Source organism: Protomyctophum bolini (assembly GCF_963924005.1).
Source record: "Protomyctophum bolini genome assembly, chromosome: 9".
Taxonomy (NCBI): domain Eukaryota; kingdom Metazoa; phylum Chordata; class Actinopteri; order Myctophiformes; family Myctophidae; genus Protomyctophum; species Protomyctophum bolini.
The window spans coordinates 30,705,216-30,727,138 of record NC_137870.1 but is presented as its reverse complement, the minus strand read 5'-3'; the positions used below and the strand labels follow the sequence as shown (position 1 = coordinate 30,727,138).

Here is a 21,923-nt window from a genome sequence, read left to right as displayed (position 1 = left end):
TGTGTGTGTGTGTGTGTGCGTGCGAGTGTGCGTGCGATACAGCTGCGCCCTCTGGTGGTGGGCGGGTGGTGTTACAGCGGGACAGACAGACAGACACACAGACAGACAGACATGATCTGCAGGGTCTCATAGTTAGTGCTCACTGCGTTCGCAATCACTGCGTTCGCAATTACATACATGCTTCTGTACAGTAATTTGCTGTGTTGTTTGCATGGCTACTTTAATGATTGTTATAACAAGAGTACTGTGAGGACTTTAAGACCTGTCCTGAACACACCAAGGTGTTGTCGGACAATCTGGCTGCCGGGAAGCATCTGTTGTATCTTGTGTGGCGTGTCCCGCACCATTGGTGGTACACAAGTATCAGATAATCTCATTGAGACCTGAGGTCTCATTCCCCAGAGAGACCTGGTTCGCCCATAACGATCTCGGTCAAATGTTATGCACCATAAACTAAAACTGAAATACATACTGTACTTGTCTGTGTTTTCCAAGGGTTATGTCCTCTCTCGCAGACACAGCACAGAGACAGCCGCTGACCATCAGCTGTAGTCTGTGCAGTGTTTGGTTCAACATTTACTTGTGAAATGTCACTCAATGTCAACCAATCTGATCTCCCGACATAGTCACAGTTATACAGGGAAAGGCATCTTGGTCTGTTCAGATATTTTGACCATTTATCATAGCTGCTCTTGTCAGACGCAGTATGGCTTTTTTCCTTCTTTTTTGCTTAAGCATTAATTGTACCTTTACTGCCAAGGGCCTTTTTGTTGACTGTTGATCATTGATTTGTATAACTGAATTCATTACAGAGTAAAGACCCCAAAATGGCCCGTGTTGCACTGGAGTCCCTGTATCGCCTGTTGTGGGTGTACATGATCCGAATCAAGTGTGAGAGCAACACCGCAACACAGGGGTAAATAGCCATACTCTTAACATCGCTTAGTTGCTATGTGCCCATTCCTAAAAGAATTTGAAGCCAAACCACAATAGAACCAAAACCCAGCAAGAAAGGCATAAGCAATGCCAAGTTAAAGAAAGTAATTTTGAGGTTGGGAGAGCTAAAACATTGTGCGTGTGAACGTTTTGTCCCCATTTGACTTAATTCCTAACTGGAATATTGGTTTGGTTCCCGTTTGTTGTTTACAGCATGCTGCAAACAAACAAACTACACAATCAGAGTAGATCAAAAGCTCTTCGTACATCATTGACCATAGACACATATGTATCATAGTAAGTAAGTCTAAAATGGAAATAGTTTGGCCCCTAATACGGATATCTTTTAATGAAGAGTAACGCGAACATTGTGTTGTTGTACAAACACTCAACAGGCATGGGCACACCAGATTAAGTGTGCTGGTGGCCTTGAGGTTTACCAGCAGGTCACATACATGATTACCAGCCCTGAGCCCACACAGGGAGATGCAAAGAGGTCAAGTCAGACTTTCACACGTGAATTAAGCCTGAAATAAACAATTCTTAAAATAAACCACATCACGGTTGTCTGCGTAAAACAGGCCAAATTCGTGTTCTGTGTCAGTTTGAAATCCAAACACAGTCTCAGATGTTTGCATGGGTCTTGGATGATACAAAGCATGCTTCTCAATTTGTAATTTTCTCTTTATCTGCAGGCGTCTCAATACCATTGTTACAAACTTGTTCCCCAAAGGATCACGCAGTGTGCTACCAAGAGATATGCCCCTCAATATCTTTGTCAAAATCATCCAATTTATTGCACAGGTAATCAGGAAGATGTGTTTTTTACTTTTTTTTGTCAATGAAGGTCATAATAAAAACATTTAAATCTCTATGTCAATGTACAAGAGATTATCATAAAACAACCATACTGCCACAATAAACATGCTGATCTAACCTCTGTCTCTCTCTTTGCTCCTAACAGGAAAGACTTGATTATGCCATGAAAGAAATCATCTTTGATCTACTTTGTGTTGGGAAACCAGCAAAAGCCTTTAGTCTTAATCCAGAGGTACAGTGTTTACATTCATCAGCCATCACATTTTCATTAAACTATTGTACAGACCACACACAGGCTGTAGTGGAATATTTTTCTTGTGCACTTCATAAATGTATAAAAATGACAAAAACCTTGTATGTACTTCAGAGAATGAACATCGGCCTGAGGGCATTCCTGGTCATAGCAGATAAACTGCAGCAGAAGGACGGTGAGCCCCCGATGCCTAACACTGGCTGCAACCCGCCCTCTGGGAACACACTCAGGGTGAAGAAGACCTACCTCAGCAAGACGCTGACGGATGATGATGCCAAAGTCATTGGTGAGACATTCATTGTATTGTCACAGTGGTTCCCAAACAGTGTTAATATTGTTAACTATTAAAAAAAAGTTATTATTATGTTTTTTTTATTTACTGTATCAATACTGTCCCTATTTTGGGCTTGGGTGAAAATAATAAAGTTTATTATTTTAAAAATTGTAACAGATATTCACAAATTTTCCCAAAACGACCTACAAGCTCACAATGAGTCGCAGTACTACATGCGTGCGTGTAGAAAGATCAGCTATTTTTTCAAATGAGTATTATAGATGTGGATCCATTGGATTAATCCGTTTGATGTTCTCATCTGTCATCACCTCCGGTCCAGGAATGTCCATGTATTACGTTCCAGTCCGCAAAGCTATTGACAACATGCTGAGACACCTGGATAAGGAGGTGGGGCGTTGTATGATGATGACTAATGTTCAGATGTTGAACAAGGAGCCTGAGGACATGATCACGTAAGTGTGGTACTCATCACAGCCATCTAGCTGCTGGCTCCTTATTGACTCACAGGACCATATACAGTAGTTTCTAATTTCACAACCTGTGCGATTTCAAACTAAATCAACTGAAACATTTGCAGTTGATGACATTATAATTTGACCATGGGTTTGACTTTCAGAGGTGAAAGGAAGCCAAAGATTGACTTGTTCAGGACCTGTGTTGCTGCCATCCCTCGTGTGCTTCCAGACGGCATGAACAAGCCAGAACTCATAGACCTGCTTTCACGGTGAGAATCCAAATCTATACCACTGCTCAGTTTGACACTATGTAAGAGCTGGTCACACAATCACTGACAGTTAAAGTGGCCTTTCACTAGCCGATAATCGGGCATTTATGATGCTCGGGGGGGTGCCTGACTCAATCGATCTGCTCGGGGCCGTTCAAAGCGCGATCGGGATCGGCCCGATCAACATCAAGAATGTTTGATATTTGCTCTTCCCCGCTCCGATTATCCTGTAGTGTGTGGTGCTATCAGATTTCAGATTGAAAAAAATCGGCTAGTGTAAGGCGGCACCTTTAGGGTGACCCAGTCAAAACAGTTCAATAGCAATCTGTGCTACAGTAAACCTGCAAACTCTGTTTGTGTTCACTTTGCAATAACTTTCCTCGTTGGGCGTGGTATAACTTGTAAGCAGCAAATACAGGGACAGATTGTTGACCCACAGCCCTGTGATGACAGCCTTCCCCTTCCTTCTGCACAGCCATTGGATGAGAGCCAGATTTGAGTAAATTGTTTGTCCTGCAGTGGTTTCAGTTTTGAAACTAAAGCCAATCAAAATGCGTAACATTGTGTCAATATGTGGGACGCAGGACAAAGGATAAAAATGCTCTGCATCCGGCAAAAAGTGTGACACCTGGTCACCCTACTGTCAGTAAGACGAGCTAGCCGAATGTTCTTTATTATGGATATGAACTAATCATATACGTTTTTGAGTGCTTAAATTAAAATCTTTGATTATGTTGTTTACACTAACCTGCTAACCCGGTCCCTGGGTCAGAATGGCTGCCACTTTTTATTATTATAACAACAATGTCCTGAATATGTTATTAGGGCCTGAGCACTGCACAGTAGTGCGAACTGCGAAGCCCTATTGAAATTGCAATGATTCTTATTCTTATTTTATCCACAATGAATCACTTTTTTGAGGCGCCAAACGTCCTCGAAAAGTTGCAAAACTTCGCACACACATCAAAAGTATTTTAATTGTCTCAAAAAGGGTCATGGCCTAATTGCTCAATAGCTCCCCCTACAAAACTTTGTACTTGAAGCGCCACAATACGGTTTCACCTACATGTATACAAATTGGTACACACCTGTATCATGTCCCGACTTGCAAAAAAGTCTCTTCATGGCGCCATGACCTAAACCTAACAGGAAGTCAGCCATTTGCAGTGTTTTCACGTTTCGCACTTTAACAAATTCCTCCTGGCAGGATGGTCAGTTCCAAATCAAACTCACTTAGCGTACACTACAGACCTTAACGATGAAAATCTTGAGTTTTCGTAAAATGGCTGGACCGTGGTGAAGCCTCAAACTTCAATGCCAAACAGGAAGTGAAAATAGCAAGTCTTTCTTTGTAAATATTAAACTGATTGTCGTACTTGGGTGTGGTGTCATGTGCACATTTGTCGCATCAATCTCTTCTGGGTTTTTAAACAGCTGGTGGATAGAAATGACACTCGCGTAACTTGTAGCGTCGGCAAAAACACGGAAACGCTTTGCCGAAACTACAAGGGACGCTTGGTCTTGGCGCGTTCTTGCCGTCTCTTGATGTGCCCACGCCCTATGTCATACAGACTTGTGGGTGGTGTCATTGAACTTGGTTCAGAGTCCTTGTCCATGATTGGAGTCAATTATGCCTTCCCCCTCTTCTTATTGGTCGATATGTCATAATTTCTATCATTTGCCATAACTTTTGGACAGTTTGTTGTAGAGAGTCATGAGTCGCCTCACTGGACTCGGTTAAAAATCCTTGTCCTTGTCCATATTTTCCCCTAAAGTGCACAGACGTGCGAGGGCCCAGTCATCGCTGCCCGGTCATCGCAACCCATTTAATACTATTCTATTCATAACCAGAAAATAGACATAATGTCATATTCAATATCCTCAATATTACTGTGCGTAAAAATCCAGTATGTTGCCTACAGGGTTGGCTAGGGAGTCCTCATTCACTTATCAAAGTGTCCCTTTAATAAGTGAACATAATTAGAGGGTCACATTTTGTGGATTTAGTCACCAAAAGTCACCACACCCGAAAGAGAGTTTCCACACATCCTTTATAGATGTGTGTTTGCATGAGTACAAGTTGTGTGGACGATTTCTATAGTCACCATTTACCAGAACTTTAGTAATGCGGGAAATGGATTGTTTGGTATTTTGGGCATTCTGAAAGAGTGTCTAGTGTTCTCTCTTATCTCTTTCAAATGTGCAAGTATTTTTCAGGAGGGTGAATTGCAGAGTGTGTTATACACAAGCCCCAAAGTCACTTTTATTGACATTCAGTCTGAATTATCAACATGCTACTTTGGGGTAGAGAATCACTCAAGCTCAAGGGGTGGATCTTCATGTGGTTCTCACATCTGTGCCACAGCTGTGAATAGTATTGTTTTTCAACTGTGGAAATGAAGTGAACTTAAGGTCAATTTATCTAACATGAAATCTATTTACATATGACTACTAGTACCGGTAGTTACATTTCCTATGCTTGTAGCAGAAATTATATTTCTCTGTTTCACACTCTGAAACTCCAAATATCCTCATTGCGTGGGGTTGTTTATCTTCCCTATTTTATACTTTCAAAAATAGAGATCATGTTGTTTATTGTGTGAACATTTTTAAATACTTTTGAGAAAGTTTGCCTATAATAATATGTCCAAAATAGGGACCCAGGGTTAAAGTGGTCGGTTAATATATATATTATTGTAGGCTTATCTTTATCATGAACTGCATCATCACTTTTCCTTTCGTCTGTGCTCTTTGCAGCTTGACGATACACATGGACGATGAGCTGCGACTTATAGCCCAGAACTCCCTGCAGAGCCTATTGGTGGACTTCCCTGACTGGCGTGACGATGTGCTGTTTGGCTACACTAACTTCCTGTTGCGTGAGGTTCAGGATACTCACCAAGGCATGCTGGATACCTCTCTCAAACTCCTGCTGCAGCTTCTCACCCAGTGGAAACTGGCCCTACTCAGTCCAGGGAAGAGCCACGACATGGCTAAGATACACATCGTAGAGGTACATCCTTAAATCAGTGTCAAGTCTAAATAAACTCTTGAACTATAGTAATCCCACTAAAATTATCTGTGTTTGATCAAAGTCAGCAATCATTTGACAATTGTATACCTATGTTACAGTTGCTGCAGACAAGTTCAAGTCCCAAGATCCCTGCAGCAGAGCGAGGCCCACACTCAGCTGTGTTGCATGCTGTAGAGGGACTGGCACTCGTATTGCTCTGTTCCTGCCAGCTTAGCACTCGCAAACTTGCTATTTCCATCCTTAAAGAGATACGCTGTCTATTCATGGTCATTGGACAGTCTGAGGTAAAAAATGACTGAAGGCAGAGACTCTGCAAGAACAATAAACGTTAGAAAGAGGAGAATTTGACATTTAATGTCCCTCACAGTACAGTTTATAGTGACCATGTTATGTATTTTATCATTTGCATTCTGCAGGACGATGATAAACCCATGATTGAGATTATGGACCAGCTCAGCCCTGCAGTCCTGGAAAGTTTTGTCAATGTGGCTGTATCTGACACAGTAAGATGTACATTCTCACACATACACATAATACTTTGCTAAGAATAAATTGCCGTAAGAATGCAGAAATGTCCCCTGGCCCATTATGTTCTTTTGTTCATTATGTTCTTCCCAGGCGACCATACCGCTAGGCCACAACATGGACCTTCAGTGGCTAGTGGAATGGAATGCACTATTGGTAAACAGTCACTATGACATTAGGAGCCCCTCTCATGTGTGGATCTTTGCCCAGTCTGTGAAGGACCCCTGGGTGCTGTGTCTTTACAGCCTCCTCCGGCAGGACAACCTGCCCAAGCACTGCCCTACAGCACTGAGCTACGCCTGGCCCTATGCCTTCACTCGAATGCAGCTCCTTATGCCCCTAGTAGACCCAAAGTAAGTTATTCACTCTGCACCAGAGCAAGTGAGCGGCGCGGAGCGGCCGAGAAATCCGCTCTTCGCTCTCGACGGCTTTTGTCCCACTTGTCATACTTTTGGTAAATGCGCTCTGCAGTCTGGACACACTAAATACAAGCATTTAGGTTCTAAACACTTATTTGTAACACTTTTTAAAACGTGTGCCGTGTGCACTGAGCGGCTCGGAGCGGAGGACAGTTCTCGCTCCGGAAGCCGTTCTGACCCATTTTAAAACGCGCTCAGCGCTCAATTCAAAATGCAGCCGCTCCGCGGCGCTCACATGCTCTGCTCTGCACCACACCAAATTCAAGACTAGACATGCTAATCTTACACTTGTTGAAGTAACGCTCTAGATGTTACTGAGCATTCCTTATTTAGGCTGCTTCCGATCATCACATTATTGCGGCGATATAGCTAGCTTCACATATAGCTTAATCAACCTTTGATTTTCTTCATTTCTTTTAATTAAAAACATTTTCCTCCCTAACCAGTAATCCAGTGTACGCTAAGAAGACCAGCACCTCTGGTAGTGGGGACAATTATGTAACCCTGTGGAGGAACTATCTGATCCTCTGTTTTGGGGTGGCTAAGCCCAGTATCATGAGCCCTGGCCATCTGAGAGTGTCGACACCTGAGATCATGGCCACCACACCTGACAGTGGTGTCACCTACGATAACAAGGTAGCTGCCTCCCTGCCCTCCGGTCTTATTAATTTCCCAGGTGCTTTGTCTCCCTAGGATCAGGTGTTCATACACAGCTTGTTGACATTTAAGCTCAAAGTGTCAAATTACAACAACAGCTTCATTATATGAAAGGAACGGAATATGAAACTTGTATATTCAAATGTATGGATATTAAGTGTTCACATTTCACACAACTATTGTCTTTGGTGTTTGTAAAGGATTTGATGCACTTTTGAAGAGCATTAGTAATGTTGTGTAATGTTTATATGTTTTTGCAGGTGATCGGGAGTCCATCTGTGGCGTGGCTCCTGAAGCAGTTAGTCCCACTAATGAGGGCGGAGAGCATTGAGCTCACAGAATCTCTCGTACTGGGCTTTGGTCGCACTAACTCCCTTGTATTCAGGTATGTCTGAAAGCACCCTCATAGATTTATCACCAAATAGAATTGCCAAAGACATTCAGCAAACTGCACTTTATCAGTGTAGGAGAACAGAACTTTCACTTTCTCACTGTTTACAGTATGTGATATACTATTACACCCCCCTTTTGTTTTTTAGCTTTTGTTCTCTGCACATGCTTGATGGGACAGGACAAGTGTCCCACCCATAGTGCATGGGTGCAAACTATTGAAATCACATATCCAACCCAATTTAAGCAATATTACAGTAAAACGTTTCCATTAATAGGACAATAATTATGACACATGTAAAAACAGCAGCAACAGTATAGTGTTAGTATGTGTATAATTGGCAAGTCAGTGAAAACAAAGTGTTAGATTGGTGAGTAGTGAAGGAGAGGGGTCGTGAGCCCTGGACTTTTTTTGGGGGGTACCAACAATAATAATAGCCACAGTGTGATGACAGCAACAGCAACACAAACAACTATAATAGTAAACTCTCAACCCGTAGCTGGGGCGTCCACAATACACCATCCACATTTAGTGTGAGGCACCCAAACAACCACTGAAGGTCCGTTTATGGAATGAAAGTTATTACCAAAAGCATTATTTTGGTGATTAAAGTCTATTTTGGTGTGGATTTGTGTGGATTTAAAGGAGAGATGAGTGCGGGATTAGATTTGCAGGCCATTTATAGTTTGAACACATCCCATCTCATTTTATCCTCAAAATTAGATTTGAACCCAAGTGTTTGGGCATGCTAGATTTATTGTGGATTTGCACAGCAACTGTGTTTCCTTCAGTAACCTCAAAAAGCAATTTTGGTTTACTTTGCACATCATGATTGCCAAGTCATATTTCCCCTGTACTTGCACAGGGAACTCGTGGAGGAGCTACATCCACTCATGAAAGAAGCTTTGGAAAGAAGACCTGAGGTCGGTTCTTTATCTTTACAACAGAATGCATTAAATACAGAAAGTGCACTACACGCAGATTGAGCTCTCTCTCTATCTCAGATACACACAATAGGGGTTATAATGCTGGGAGCTTGCAGTTGTGAGATGACTGCACTTTCCCTTTTTTGATTGTCACAGAACAAGAAGCGACGTGAGCGGAGAGATCTTCTGAGGCTGCAGCTGCTGCGAATCTTTGAGCTACTGGCTGATTCAGGTGTCATCAGTGACAGGTCAGTGAGGTGTCACACCTTACATTACACACTGTAACCGCAGACGGTGGAGTGCTAGTCTGTCATGCACACCCTTTGGGATTCACAATAACCCAAGAGATGAAACTGGAGTGACATCTTGTAACAGTGGCTCACTACATTATTGTTATATTTACATTTTACATATTATTGCTGTTTGGGTTGCTGTTTTGTGTTGAGTTACATATGAAGATTTTTGCTTTCCTGTTCCGTATTGTCTGTGTTCCTGTCATTGCATGCACTCTCATACATATGTCTCTGTGTTCCTGGACTCCTGTCATTTCCCACAGCACAAATGGAGCTCTGGAACGTGACACCCTGGCCCTGGGCGCTCTCTTCCTGGAGTATGTGGATCTTACCCGGATGCTTCTGGAAGCTGAGAATGACAAAGATGCAGAGATCCTCAAGGACATCCGAGCTCACTTCAGTGCCATGGTGGCGAACCTCATCCAGTGTGTTCCAGGTAACCCGGATCAGATTCAGATCCTCCTCATACCAGTAGACCCAAATTGTATGTATGTATGTATGTATGTATGTATGTATGTTAGTTAGTTAGTTCAGTCAGACAGTAATATATATATTTATTGAATATAAGATAATCAATGCAATATATTTATTATGGTTTGGTGATGTATTGGATCTGCTTTTTAGGTACTCAGGTCAAGCGCATCAGTCCCGAACATAGGGACTCCGAATCCCCCGTATACCTAAAACAGTAGATCCAAAACGACAGGTGGTAGCTGGGGTGGAGGTGGGTGAGCACTTTGTATACAGCAGCGCATAGTATACAATAAAGCAGCAGCAAGCAAGCAAGCAGGAGGATGAATGCAAAACCTTCGGTTAAAGTAGCCGGTATGAGATTGGGTGAGCGTGTGATTGGCTGGGTGAATCATGTGGATGAGAGCCTGATGCTGCGGTGGCCCAATTAACGGCCGGCGTGCTGACTGAGGTTCCCTGACTGAACTTGCTCTGCGCATGTCTACGACAGGCGCAAATGCTCATTTAGTTAGTTTCATTTATTGTCTACAATATGGAAATTTGTCTTCGGTCTCATAAACAACAGTGACAACAAACAACAACAGCAACAACACTTACACACAATTATCTTCATGGCAAAAATGCAGGACAACAGTGGCACATCTAGCAAGACATTTAGTGCCTAATGTTTTTAAAGATATTACGGTTAGCTTTTGGTACTTTGTACCGTCTACCTCCACCACAGTGATTGACCTGAATTAGGCTACGGCGCCCCATTTAATGGCAATCTCTGGGACCCCCAATTTATATTGTTTATTTAACTCTCAGAGTTACAGACCCACAAGGTTCCATTTGGTTCCTAACTATCATTTAGCTGGGGACCCCCTGGAACTTCTTCAAGTACCCCTAGGGGTCCCCGGACCCCACTTTGGGAACCACTGCAAGGGTTAAGTTATACATATGACTGTGACATAATTATGTCAAAGATGATGTATTTTTTACTTAAATATAGTCAACTGAAGATCACAGTCGTGCAAGGAATTATAAATGAAGACAAAACCTACTGTATAGGGACCATTACTTATTTATTTTTTGGTCCCCAGGGGAGGGGACATTTATTTGACTGATTCACCCAGCAGATGGCTGCTCAGGTGGCCCTGTGCGCTCATCTGAGTGCACGGGGGGAGCTGTTATGGGACATTTGACACTCAGATACAGCAACCCATAGTACATATAACAATCTTACAGGCCAGTCACTGAACAACAAAAGAAAACAAGCTAGGAATCTCCAAAAATATTGTGCCATGTATTACTTTTCTGTAATCCATCAGAATGTCCAATTGTATGCAGTTGGGAAATGTGATTTATAAATCAGGATTCCATTTAACCAGGGTTGGCAGAGCACAAGAAGCACGGTCCACTTGGAATTGATCTTGATTTGAACGCATCTCAAGGGAAGTTGCCAAAAATAGAGCAGCTTAGGTAGGGAAAAAGGACAGGTGATGACTCATGGGTTGCCAGGCGCCAGGGTTTCTGTAGTCCCTGATGAATGGCAGATGACCTGTCAAGGTGGAACAAGTCCTTATTAGCACTCTCTCTCTCTCTCTCTCTCTCTCTCTCTTTCTCTCTCTCTCTCTCTAAAGAAAAGTACTTTACTAATTTGCCTGGAATTGATTTTCCTGAGTGATTGTGCTGCCTCTTCCTCCACCTCCTCCCGATAAAGACATCTTTATGTCCCTTCCACAGTGCACCACAGACGCTTCCTGTTCCCTCAGCAGAGCCTACGTCATCACCTCTTCATCCTGTTCAGCCAATGGGCTGGCCCATTCAGCATTATGTTCACCCCTCTGGACCGCTATAGTGACAGAAATCACCAGATCACTAGATATCAATATTGGGCCCTCAAGGTACAGTAAGCATAGTTTGTTTTCATGTTCACCGTCAATTTACGTAGCTTTTAATACCAAATAGATGGTTACACACAAATGCAGAGAAAGTTAAACATTCTTGAAGTGAAAGTGAAAATGTAAATAACTATAATGTCTGCATTATAATGCATGATTCGTCATATTGGTATCATCCTGACTCAGTTAGCAACATCAAACATGGCTCCAACAACTCCATGTCCATCATGGAAACATAAATCACTTAAACCTTATTCTAAAAACTGAAAATAGCACATTATACGTATCTATCTTGAAGCTCACACCAGGTTGTAAGTGGTTAAATGAGTGTCTGAATATGACGTGTGTGTGTGTGTGTGTGTGTGTGTGTGTGTGTGTGTGTGTGTGTGTGTGTGTGTGTGTGTGTGTGTGTGTGTGTGTGCGCGTGCGTGCGTGCGTGTGTGTGCGTCATGCTGTTTGTTCTTCCAGGCTATGTCTGCGGTGCTGTGTTGTGGGCCTGTGTTTGATAATGTTGGCCTCTCTCCGGACGGATACCTCTATAAGTGGCTGGATAATATACTAGCTTGCCAGGATCAGCGGGTATGTGGATAACAATTCATTACACAGTTGTATATTTAAACAAAGACCTGACCTCAAAAGCCTGTCTGATACTTTGCTTTGACTTCTCTGTTAAAACAAAAAAGAAAAGAGAAGAAAAACATTCATTATGTTCCTGCCAAATGCCTGCTTTTGTCTTTCTGCCGGGTGTTGGCGAACAGGGAAGCGTGGCATTTGGTTCTGAATAAATTAGCTTGTTTTCAAATTACTGCTATAATATGTCAAGATGAATCACCTTGCCTTTGCACATGCATGTTTATTTTACTTATTCTTTTCCCAGTTGCCAAGTTGACTTTGCAGTTGCATTCATTCGTTTACATTATAATAGCTACAGAATGAGTAATATTGACTGGGAAGGCTGCCCATAAAATGTAATTCATCATCTTCTTGCTATGTCAAGGCTAAGACATCTGCAATCCATCCAAGCTATCCTTCCTCAAGCCTTTTAGAAAGCAGGACACAATTAAGTCCCAGAGACATTTATCTTTCTAAATGGATATAGCCTCAGAAAATCTTTAGCTTGAATTACTGGGTAATGGGGAGCGTTCTATCTGAAGCAGCCCCAGGAGAGACCTGTTCTGTCTGTGTGTTTTCTCTTCCCGTGGCTCAGGTCCACCAGCTTGGCTGTGAAGTTGTCATCCTCCTCCTTGAACTCAATGCTGACCAGGTCAACCTATTCAACTGGGCTGTAGACCGCTGCTACACAGGCTCCTACCAGCTCGCCTCTGGCTGTTTCAAGGCTATTGCTACTGTCTGTGGCAGCAGGTAGGCCTATAAACCCTTACAGTGTCTCTCCGTTAACTTGTCCTGTTTATGTTTCATCTGCCTTTGGCATTATGTCGAATCACATCCACGTGTTTCACAGTGAAATAATTGTTTTCTTTGTCACACTTTGTTTGTGGGTCGCCTATGTGAGATGCAGCAAAATAATGTTGTGGCTAATTAAATTAGGAAATGCTCCAAATCTTCATATTTTTCTCCTCCAAGCAATGAAAACACAGCCACCAGCTGATCCTATTAAAGATCTCACTACTCATCTGGGATTGTGCTTTGTTTCATGTTTTTACAATTAGTGCCCTCTAGAGCACTGTATAATAAGACATCTTTACAAGGATTTTAATAATGAACCGTTACTTCATGCTAATTTCTACTCTTTTTTTCATGAATGCAGAAACTACCCATGTGACATTGTAACACTCCTCAATCTGGTGCTCTTCAAGGCATCAGACACCAACAGAGAAATCTATGAGATTTCTATGCAGCTGATGCAGGTGAGCTATCATTCTTCTTTTAATCTTTTTTTCTTCTTAATTGACAATGCAAAATAATAATACATATTAATTCTTATACCTGTACCTATAACTTTAGAGATTCTGTCATCGGAATTTTCTGTCATTACTGCACATCTGAGCCTGAAGTAACTGCACCTAGGCATTGACCATTATGCACCCCACTTTTTGACTTTGTATTGGAGCTTATGAGTGTGCAGGTTCAATTATTTTTCTCTTAATTGTTAATGCAAATGACATGTTTGTTCTCTGGTTTGAACAGATTCTTGAAGCTAAGCTCTCTGTGTATTCTAAGAGGATTGCGGATCAGAAGCCAGGCAATATCCTCTATGGCACCCATGGTCCACTGCCACCACTTTATAGCAGCTCTCTTCCCCAGCTCTCCAGCCAGCTGGCTAGGATGTACCCTGAGCTCACTCTGCCTCTGTTCTCAGGTAGCTGTGTGTGCGTGTGTGTGTGTGTGTGTGTGTGTGTGTGTGTGTGTGTGTGTGTGTGTGTGTGTGTGTGTGTGTGTGTGTGTGTGTGTGTGTGTGTGTGTGTGTGTGTGTGTGTGTGTGTGTGTGTGTGTGTGTGTGTGTGTGTGTGTACACACGTGAGCGTGCGTGATTGTGCATGAGCGTGCGTGAGTGTGTGTGACTGTGTGTGCACCTACATCTGTGTGCACATGCATACAGTACATGTTACCGGTAGTGTTTGCGTTTATTTGTATTTATGTTTGTGTATAAGTGCATTTGTATGTGGGTGTGTATAAGAATGCGTTTACAAGTCCTGAGTAGAATTCTCTTCATCCCATCCCACTAGATCTTGTTTTATCACTTGTAGTTCCACTCTGAAATCACTAACTGTATCTCTCGCTAGCTGTCCAAAGCACTGCCCCATTTTCAGTTGAACTCATACAAAAGGACGTGTGGCGTAAACAGACTGCCGTACCCACTGATGAGTCATGACGCTCTAATCTCTGTCCCTTTCAGAGGTTAGCCAGAGATTCCCCACCACTCATCCCAATGGGAGGCAGATCATGCTCACCTACCTCCTCCCCTGGCTCAGTAACATAGAACTGGTGCATGATGTCAGCCTCCCGCCCCCTATCTTCAGTCTCAGCACCCCAGAATATGAGACCGGCACCGCTGGTCATACTGACAGCATGAGACAGTCCCACCCACTCAAGGGCACTGGCTGGGGCTCCCTCCAAGCCACATCTATGGTGCTCAACAACCTGATGTTCATGACTGTCAAGGTACAGTATGTCAATATGTCAAGTTGAGGGGAAACTAAATCAACCAATTGCAGAATCTTGTCTGGTACCTTTGATGCTTATGTGTTGGAGAGTGGGAGTGTGGAAATTCACCATTCAAGTCTTACAGATAATGTCATGATATCGGCTTATGCCCTTTGCCTTTGTCAGTATGGGGATGATGTACCTGGACCAGAAATGGAAAATGCCTGGAATGCATTGGTCAGCAATGAAAAGTGGACCAACAACCTGAGAATAACTCTTCAGTTTCTCATGAGCTTGTGTGGTGTCAGCAGTGACACGACACTGTTACCCTACGTAAGTTAAAATGCCCTAAGCGGGAGGAGGAGGAGGATGATTTATTTTGTCAGGGAGGCTGCTTCCAGCTAATTATCATGACAATGTTTCCCCTCCGGTGTTCCACGGATATTTGTTTTTGTAGATCAAGAGGGTGGTGATCTACTTGTGTCGGAACAACACCACCCAAACCATGGAGGAGCTGATATTTGAGCTGCAGCAGACCGACCCAGTCAATCCCGTGGTGCAGCACTGTGACAGCCCCCCATTCTATCGCCTGACCGCCACCAACCTCAAGGCCTCTGCAGCAGCTTCCGGTACTATACAGCTCTCTCTACATACATGGTTTACTTTAAGGTCCATCCATACCAAACACTATGGCTCATCATTATAGTTGCACTTGAGTTAGAATGTTTTTTGTTTTGTTTTGTTTTTGGCCATAGCCACTTGCCCAAATGTCCCCAAAATGTGCTGACCTCATCACATTTGTGATGACGGCTATGGCCGTTTCTAGCCCAAGGAGTGTTTTTTGTGCAAAACTAATGCTTGGAATGGATTCAGAATCATGAAAACCCCCGAGTTTGACACGTCAAAAGAATAATGAAAAAAAAATGCGGCACTATTGTAACTTTTTCTTAAATTAATAAATGTGATTGTGTCCAATCTGTATGGTAGAGTATGTTAATACAATATAACGTATACAATTGGGGTGCTTGTATTTTGTCTCCCTGCTCTTCTATTGAGACATTTTTATTAACGGTCATGTCTCACCTAGACACAGGATCTGACACACATTTTTCTGATTTAATTTATCTTCTGAGGAAGCAGGCAGGCTCTAGTAAAAATGTCAGCACTGTGTTGCGCAGGAAGCCGAGTTAAAATCTGGGGTATAAGAGGAAAGTTACAGAGGGACAGTTTTAAGTTACAGTATGAGTGATACAGTGCAAATGAGGGCGCAGGGGTGCGCATTGTAAGTAATGAACACTGTAAGTAAGTAATGAGCACTCTTTTTTACTGTGTAGAAGAAGCCATACATTATTTCCTTCGGCCAAGTTGGTCTTTGCCTGAGCAGTCAATGTTTGGTTTCCCATTCGGGAGACCCTGTTTCAAACCAGTACATTTTTCCTTGCTCTTTGTAGGTACCACATCCAGCAGCAATACTGTTGTTGCTGGGCACGGGCAGGAGAGTTTTCCTGATACGGATGACAGCAAAGCTATAAAGGACAATGAGGAGAGGTAGGCTATGAGGCCTCGACATTGACAAATCTCATTCCATTTCCTAAGAGGCAGCATTATGATGATCTCTTGTAATTTTAACCTCAGGCTCAGCCACATAATGCGAGCCCACAACCGCCTGGAGTCTCGCTACAGCAACAGCTCTGGAGGATCCTATGATGAGGAGAAGAGTGAGTATCTCTTAAATTCATACTTGTTAACTTATAAAAAGTCATAACTTATAAAAAGTTATTTTTGATATAATATTTGACTTGTATATTCCTCAAAAACCTTGCTGAAGACTACACATCTAAATATTGGTGTGTACTGTGTAGGGATGTGCTGATGAGACATTTTGGCCGATATCGATATCCGATATAATTCATTGCTGTTATGGCCGATAACCGATATTGCCAATGTCGATATGATCTCATTCTGTATCGAAAAAGTTTAATAGTTTTGTCCATTCTGAAAAATACATGTAACAGGGTGTCTGCACTGCAGGCTTAGGAAAGTCAGATTTAACTTAAATACCTTTATATTTATATTGATCTTGTAGATCTGTTCAAGCTGTTATTAATCGGACCGATTAATTAATCGGTCTGATTGATCAATCGAACTGATGCCGATTAATCTAAAAACAACTAAAATCGGCCGATACCGATGTGTTTGCCGATTAATCTCCCATCACTAGTGTGTACCCTTAAAATTGATATGCTACTTTTTTACATCGTGGCTACTGCATCACGGCTTGTTTCTTTTAAACTGTGTGGGCAAAATTAGACAGGAGAAGAAAACTAAATAAATATAGAATAATTTTAACATACAAAATTATATATATTACGAATTTTATTTCAAATTCACCTTTAGTTCACTTTAAACATGGTGTGCTTCATTTAGTCATGTCTGCATTTAAAAAAATAAAGTTCAATAATTACAAAGAATTGCTGAGCTCAAGAGGCTATGGCTATGCAACCAGAGGATATGGCTATTTGGGGGTCATGGAGAGGTTTTGGAACCTCTGTCTCAATAAAAGAATCACTCTAAATGTGTCTGTTATGGCCTCACTAATGTGGGATAACGCGTCAGTCTGAATCACATGGACCATGACATGAGGGTAAGGGTGGTGCCATTGATAATGCATGAGCTGCACCGAGGGGCCCCTGGAGGGGCCCCCGGAGCTCTCTGAGCATTCTGTGAGAACTGGCACTGTGAGAACAGTGCCACTCTGAAACTGAAACAGTGCCACTCTGAAACTGAAGCAGGCAAAGGCGAAGGCTCTCAGCTGCTGCCAGTGGCCTGAAAGCAGGTCTGTTTCACTCAATTGGGTTTGAATCAGTACCGCAGTCCAAGGTGAGCGACGAACTGAAAGTCTAAGTGTGCCTTGGTATTTTGTAACCACACATTATGATTGCAATATACAGAATGCAACTACAGTATATTGTTTTATTTACTATAGCAGTACTTTCCCCCCAATACGGAGGTGTATATACTATACTGGTATGAAAAACTCAGCTCCACTGGTTTATTGATTCAACGTTTCGATCATCATTCCTGAAGAAGATCCCGGTGATCGAAACGTTGAATCAATAAATCAGTGGAGCTGAGTTTTTCCTACCGGTGTTGCGGACTCTATTTCTTCCTCTTGTACTGCCATTTGTCCAGCACAGAGTGGAGGTGCATGCTCTATAGAGCGCCGCAGTCCCTCCCCCTTTCAGAAAAACGAGTGGCCCAGGAAATGAAAGCCCCATACATTCTCCCATCGGCACTTCTAATATAATTTATTTAAAGACGGTTACGCCGCGGACAAAGCCAACTCGGATCGTGACAAATCATGACAATGTTTTGGGCCGATCAAATCATTAGAAAGAAGAAAAGAAAGTCAGGAGACAACACTATTTGTTTTGTTTTTCGTCTTATAAATTATTTGATCGGCCCAAAACATTGTGTTCATTGTCATGATTTGTCTTTGCCTTTACTACACTAACACTTTTGTGTCTTTATAGGCAACAATACAATTTTTCAATTTCTATGTAAATTTCAGTTTTTCAAAATATTTGTTGTTTTTACAAATGTTCGAAAATAGCAATTGGCCAATCTACAACCTCAAAGTGTTGCATTGCAATGCTTGTAGATCTCCTATTTTTGCTATACATACGAGTGTGCCTTCAGATTTTGACTTTGTGCGTTGGGCACAACGTTTTAAAAACACTGCTTTAGGGTATTCCTAATGTGTGACACAACTTCAAAGCGAAGATGAGGTCTTTGAATTGTAAACAATGTATGGACATGGGATGGTTCTTAGCTACTGTATGTCACTGAAACGTTTGTATTGAATTGATGTGGAAGTTATCAACAGTATAATGTCTCTGGGCTTTAGGTGAACCTCTGCCACCGTATGCTGGCTGGCTGATCACTGTTGTGGAGACCAAACAGGCTCATCCTTTGCCCATGCCCTTGAATGGAGGATGTTGGGCTCCACTGGTAGACTTCTTGCCAGAGACCATCACCCCAAAGGGGCCACTTCATAGGTTAGTCTGTTGAACTCTAGTTAACAGCTCATCTCCAGCACAGCTGGACCGATCGGCATGAAACTGGCGGCCAGAGCAGAACCAGTTGCTAAAATATTTCACACCGATTTTAGCAAAATAATTTTTTGACTACCGGTATATTACTCCTAGTAGATTTTGTCCAAACATCACGCAAATCGGTACACATTATCTCTATAGTCATGTGATCAAGACGGATCTGTCCGATTCTTTATATTCCATCGTGATTGGCTAAGATTGCCTTCCAAAGTTTACAGGAGGGGCCCGTTTTCAATAAAATGCCTCAAATCATGAACGCGGCATTTAATTGGCGTGAAACTTTGCATGCACATTCCCACTAGGCAGAGGAAGAAATCATAAAATAATAGTAAACAATAAATAATATAATACTTTGTATAAAATATATACTGTATAGCAACAGCTCAGGCCGTCATTAATTACCACTTATATATTGCAGATTGACAGCAGCAAATAAGATTTTACAAAATTAACAATGCAGCAAGTTATAATTGTGAATATCCAACAAGCTTTTCAACTATGTTTGTTTCACCACATTACCTTTAAGATAAGATGCTTTCCATGCAGTAAGTAATTGGTTCTGTTTTTGTCAGATGTAACGTTGCAGTCATCTTCATGACAGAGTTGGTAGTGGACCACAGTGTAAGGGAGGACTGGGCTCTGCATCTACCTTTACTGCTACATGCCATGTTTTTGGGTGAGTCCAGATGCACGTCAAATCTCTTGACCTTCTAACTGGCTATAAGGCAACATAGCACATACCTGTAGTTAAGTATGTGTCTATTCTCAACAACATGCTGGCAGAATGTGCCAAATTGAATAACAAAACCTAGTTTTATATATTTCTTTACCTGCATGCGTGACTGACAAATAAACTCTCTTACAGTATCTCTCTTCCAAACTGATATAAATGTGCTTTATAAACAATAGTATAGGAAATATTTATATTTTTAAAAGACAGATTAAGTTTGTGTTTCTCTTCTGCAGGCATGGATCACTACCGCCCAGAGGTGTTTGAGCACAGTAAACGTCTTCTCCTCCATCTGCTCATCACGTTATCGTGTAACAACAACTTTCAGGTCATCGCCTCCGTTCTGCTGCAGACGCGCGACATAAGCTGCAGCAAGACACAGACCATCAAGCCAAGCTTTCAACCAGATACTACTGCAGGTACAAAACAAATCCTGAGACTGTGTTTTATTGTTGCCTTTGGGTAAGTTTATTTCTCACTTAAAAGCTTGTTTATGTTCACCTCTCATGCGGGGCTGTGTACACTGTAAATAATTGAGTGCCTGAAATGTTGAAGTGGATACTGCATCCAGGGCTGGGTTCACATGGCAGCTTGACATTCAGCACGTTGCTCCTCTCTGTTGCTAATCTAAACTAGTAGTAGCAGGAGGGAATGACTTCCATTCCTTCTACAGAAGAGGTAAGTCCCTTATCTGTGGAGAAAAGATTTGGACGTCACGCCAAAAACAACATTATATAGTATGTGCAGGGCACATCAAAGGTCTTGATTAATGCATTCCACTGCACTCATTTGAGGCTATTTATATCCTTTTGTGTTAAATGGGACCATAAGCTGGGATGCTGGGATAGACTAGGTTTGTTGTTGTCGTTTTTGGAACTGTCTAGCCATATTACATTTATTTGAATGTGTGCCAGAAATTGTAACTTTAATGATATTACTACAGTGATAATATTGTAATTTCTTCACATATTACATATTTCCTCACATTAGTTGTTGCACAAACAAATCCCTGCAAGTTGGTAAGGCAGGTCGCTTAGTTATTGAAAGTACCAACCTTCAAAGGGAACACTTAAAATATTACAATATCGTATCGACATGCAACTTTCTAGCTGTCCCAGCGAGAATGATGATGTGATGATGTGAATAAACAATGGGAATATTATGTGTCCCAGCAGGGCTAGACACAATTTAATCTGTCTTACATTACAGTCTTATCTTAAACATGTAGTGCCATGGGTAGACAAGACTAATTGCATTCAAATTCCAGAGATGCCAAAACATAGCTCATGCTGTTCATTATGTTCTCTCTCTGTATTGCTTCTGACATTGCTGCTGTGGAGTATTCACAACATGGTAGCAAGGATGGTGTACTCAAATATGAAACCCCTGTAATCTTTGAGGACACTCCCTTGTCCCCCTGTTATGTCTAGGAGGAGTATTCGACTTCCTGCGGGAGTACCAGGCGTCTCCTGTGCCAGATTCAGGTCTGAGTTCATCCTCCACGTCGTCCAGCCTCAGCCTAGGAGGGAGCAACAGCAACCTGCCCGAGATCACCCAGGAAGTGGAAGAGCTGGTCACCTCCAATGGATTGGACCAAAAGACACACAAACTGATAGAATTCTTGACCACCAGGTACTGAAGTTCATGTCAAGGATGCAAAGATGAATTATGCATTTGGCCTCCGACCTCATCTGAAAATCACTCAAACTGCTCCCCTCCTGTTGACTCAGCACTTAGTAGTCTTAGCTTCAGTATGCACATTATAATGATTTATTAGGGCCAGGTATTTGGTGCTAAAACACTTTTAACCACATTGTCCTCGTTTTTGCTTGATTTAAAGTGCCACCTAGTGGTTTGGAATGCATATTGTAACGGATTTCCAATCACTGTGCAACAGTTATTTTTATTTAAAATGTTATCTTTCTTCTTCTTCTTTTTCTATTTTCCCAAGAACTAAGCAGTCACATGTATATGTGCTTAGCGATTGGAAGAATGCATGCTTATGGTCAATGAATCAAAGGCTAGACAGGCTTTGATTGTGATCAATTAAATTCTTCATGTCAGTTGATAGTGGGTGCTGTGCGGTTGTTTTTCAGAGCATATGGACCCCTGTGGTGCCATGAAGACATCTCTCCAAAGAACCAGTATTCAAAAAGCACTGAGCAGTTAACCAACTTTCTGCGACATGTGGTTTCTGTGTTCAAAGAGTCTAAGTCAGGTATTATGTGTTAACACTGCACAAATTATTCTTTTGATTGACTCCCGGTCATTCATTTTTATTTATCCCTGCTTCTGATATGTTTTTTATATTTACTGTATTGTTTGATAATAATACAGTTAAATAATT

The 21,923-nt window shown here is 42.0% G+C and overlaps 1 protein-coding gene across 4 annotated transcripts in view; it reads left to right on the top strand.

Moving 5' to 3' along the window:
* The window catches only part of frya (furry homolog a), a 68,581-nt gene that overhangs the window by 23,505 nt on the left and 23,153 nt on the right, over positions 1-21,923 (top strand). For all 4 annotated transcript variants that reach the window (XM_080772776.1, XM_080772775.1, XM_080772777.1 and 1 more), the window contains exons 12-41: positions 813-916; positions 1,632-1,740; positions 1,901-1,987; positions 2,123-2,294; positions 2,623-2,755; positions 2,920-3,027; positions 5,785-6,040; positions 6,160-6,345; positions 6,478-6,564; positions 6,680-6,939; positions 7,452-7,641; positions 7,923-8,047; positions 8,919-8,976; positions 9,136-9,227; positions 9,536-9,708; positions 11,469-11,629; positions 12,095-12,205; positions 12,834-12,988; positions 13,395-13,494; positions 13,775-13,946; positions 14,484-14,749; positions 14,918-15,064; positions 15,189-15,360; positions 16,183-16,279; positions 16,367-16,449; positions 18,639-18,789; positions 19,419-19,522; positions 19,813-19,995; positions 21,007-21,208; positions 21,673-21,794. In XM_080772776.1, the coding sequence (XP_080628902.1) occupies positions 813-916; positions 1,632-1,740; positions 1,901-1,987; positions 2,123-2,294; positions 2,623-2,755; positions 2,920-3,027; positions 5,785-6,040; positions 6,160-6,345; positions 6,478-6,564; positions 6,680-6,939; positions 7,452-7,641; positions 7,923-8,047; positions 8,919-8,976; positions 9,136-9,227; positions 9,536-9,708; positions 11,469-11,629; positions 12,095-12,205; positions 12,834-12,988; positions 13,395-13,494; positions 13,775-13,946; positions 14,484-14,749; positions 14,918-15,064; positions 15,189-15,360; positions 16,183-16,279; positions 16,367-16,449; positions 18,639-18,789; positions 19,419-19,522; positions 19,813-19,995; positions 21,007-21,208; positions 21,673-21,794 (4,366 nt within the window). The remainder of the gene's footprint in view (positions 1-812; positions 917-1,631; positions 1,741-1,900; positions 1,988-2,122; positions 2,295-2,622; positions 2,756-2,919; positions 3,028-5,784; positions 6,041-6,159; positions 6,346-6,477; positions 6,565-6,679; positions 6,940-7,451; positions 7,642-7,922; positions 8,048-8,918; positions 8,977-9,135; positions 9,228-9,535; positions 9,709-11,468; positions 11,630-12,094; positions 12,206-12,833; positions 12,989-13,394; positions 13,495-13,774; positions 13,947-14,483; positions 14,750-14,917; positions 15,065-15,188; positions 15,361-16,182; positions 16,280-16,366; positions 16,450-18,638; positions 18,790-19,418; positions 19,523-19,812; positions 19,996-21,006; positions 21,209-21,672; positions 21,795-21,923) is intronic.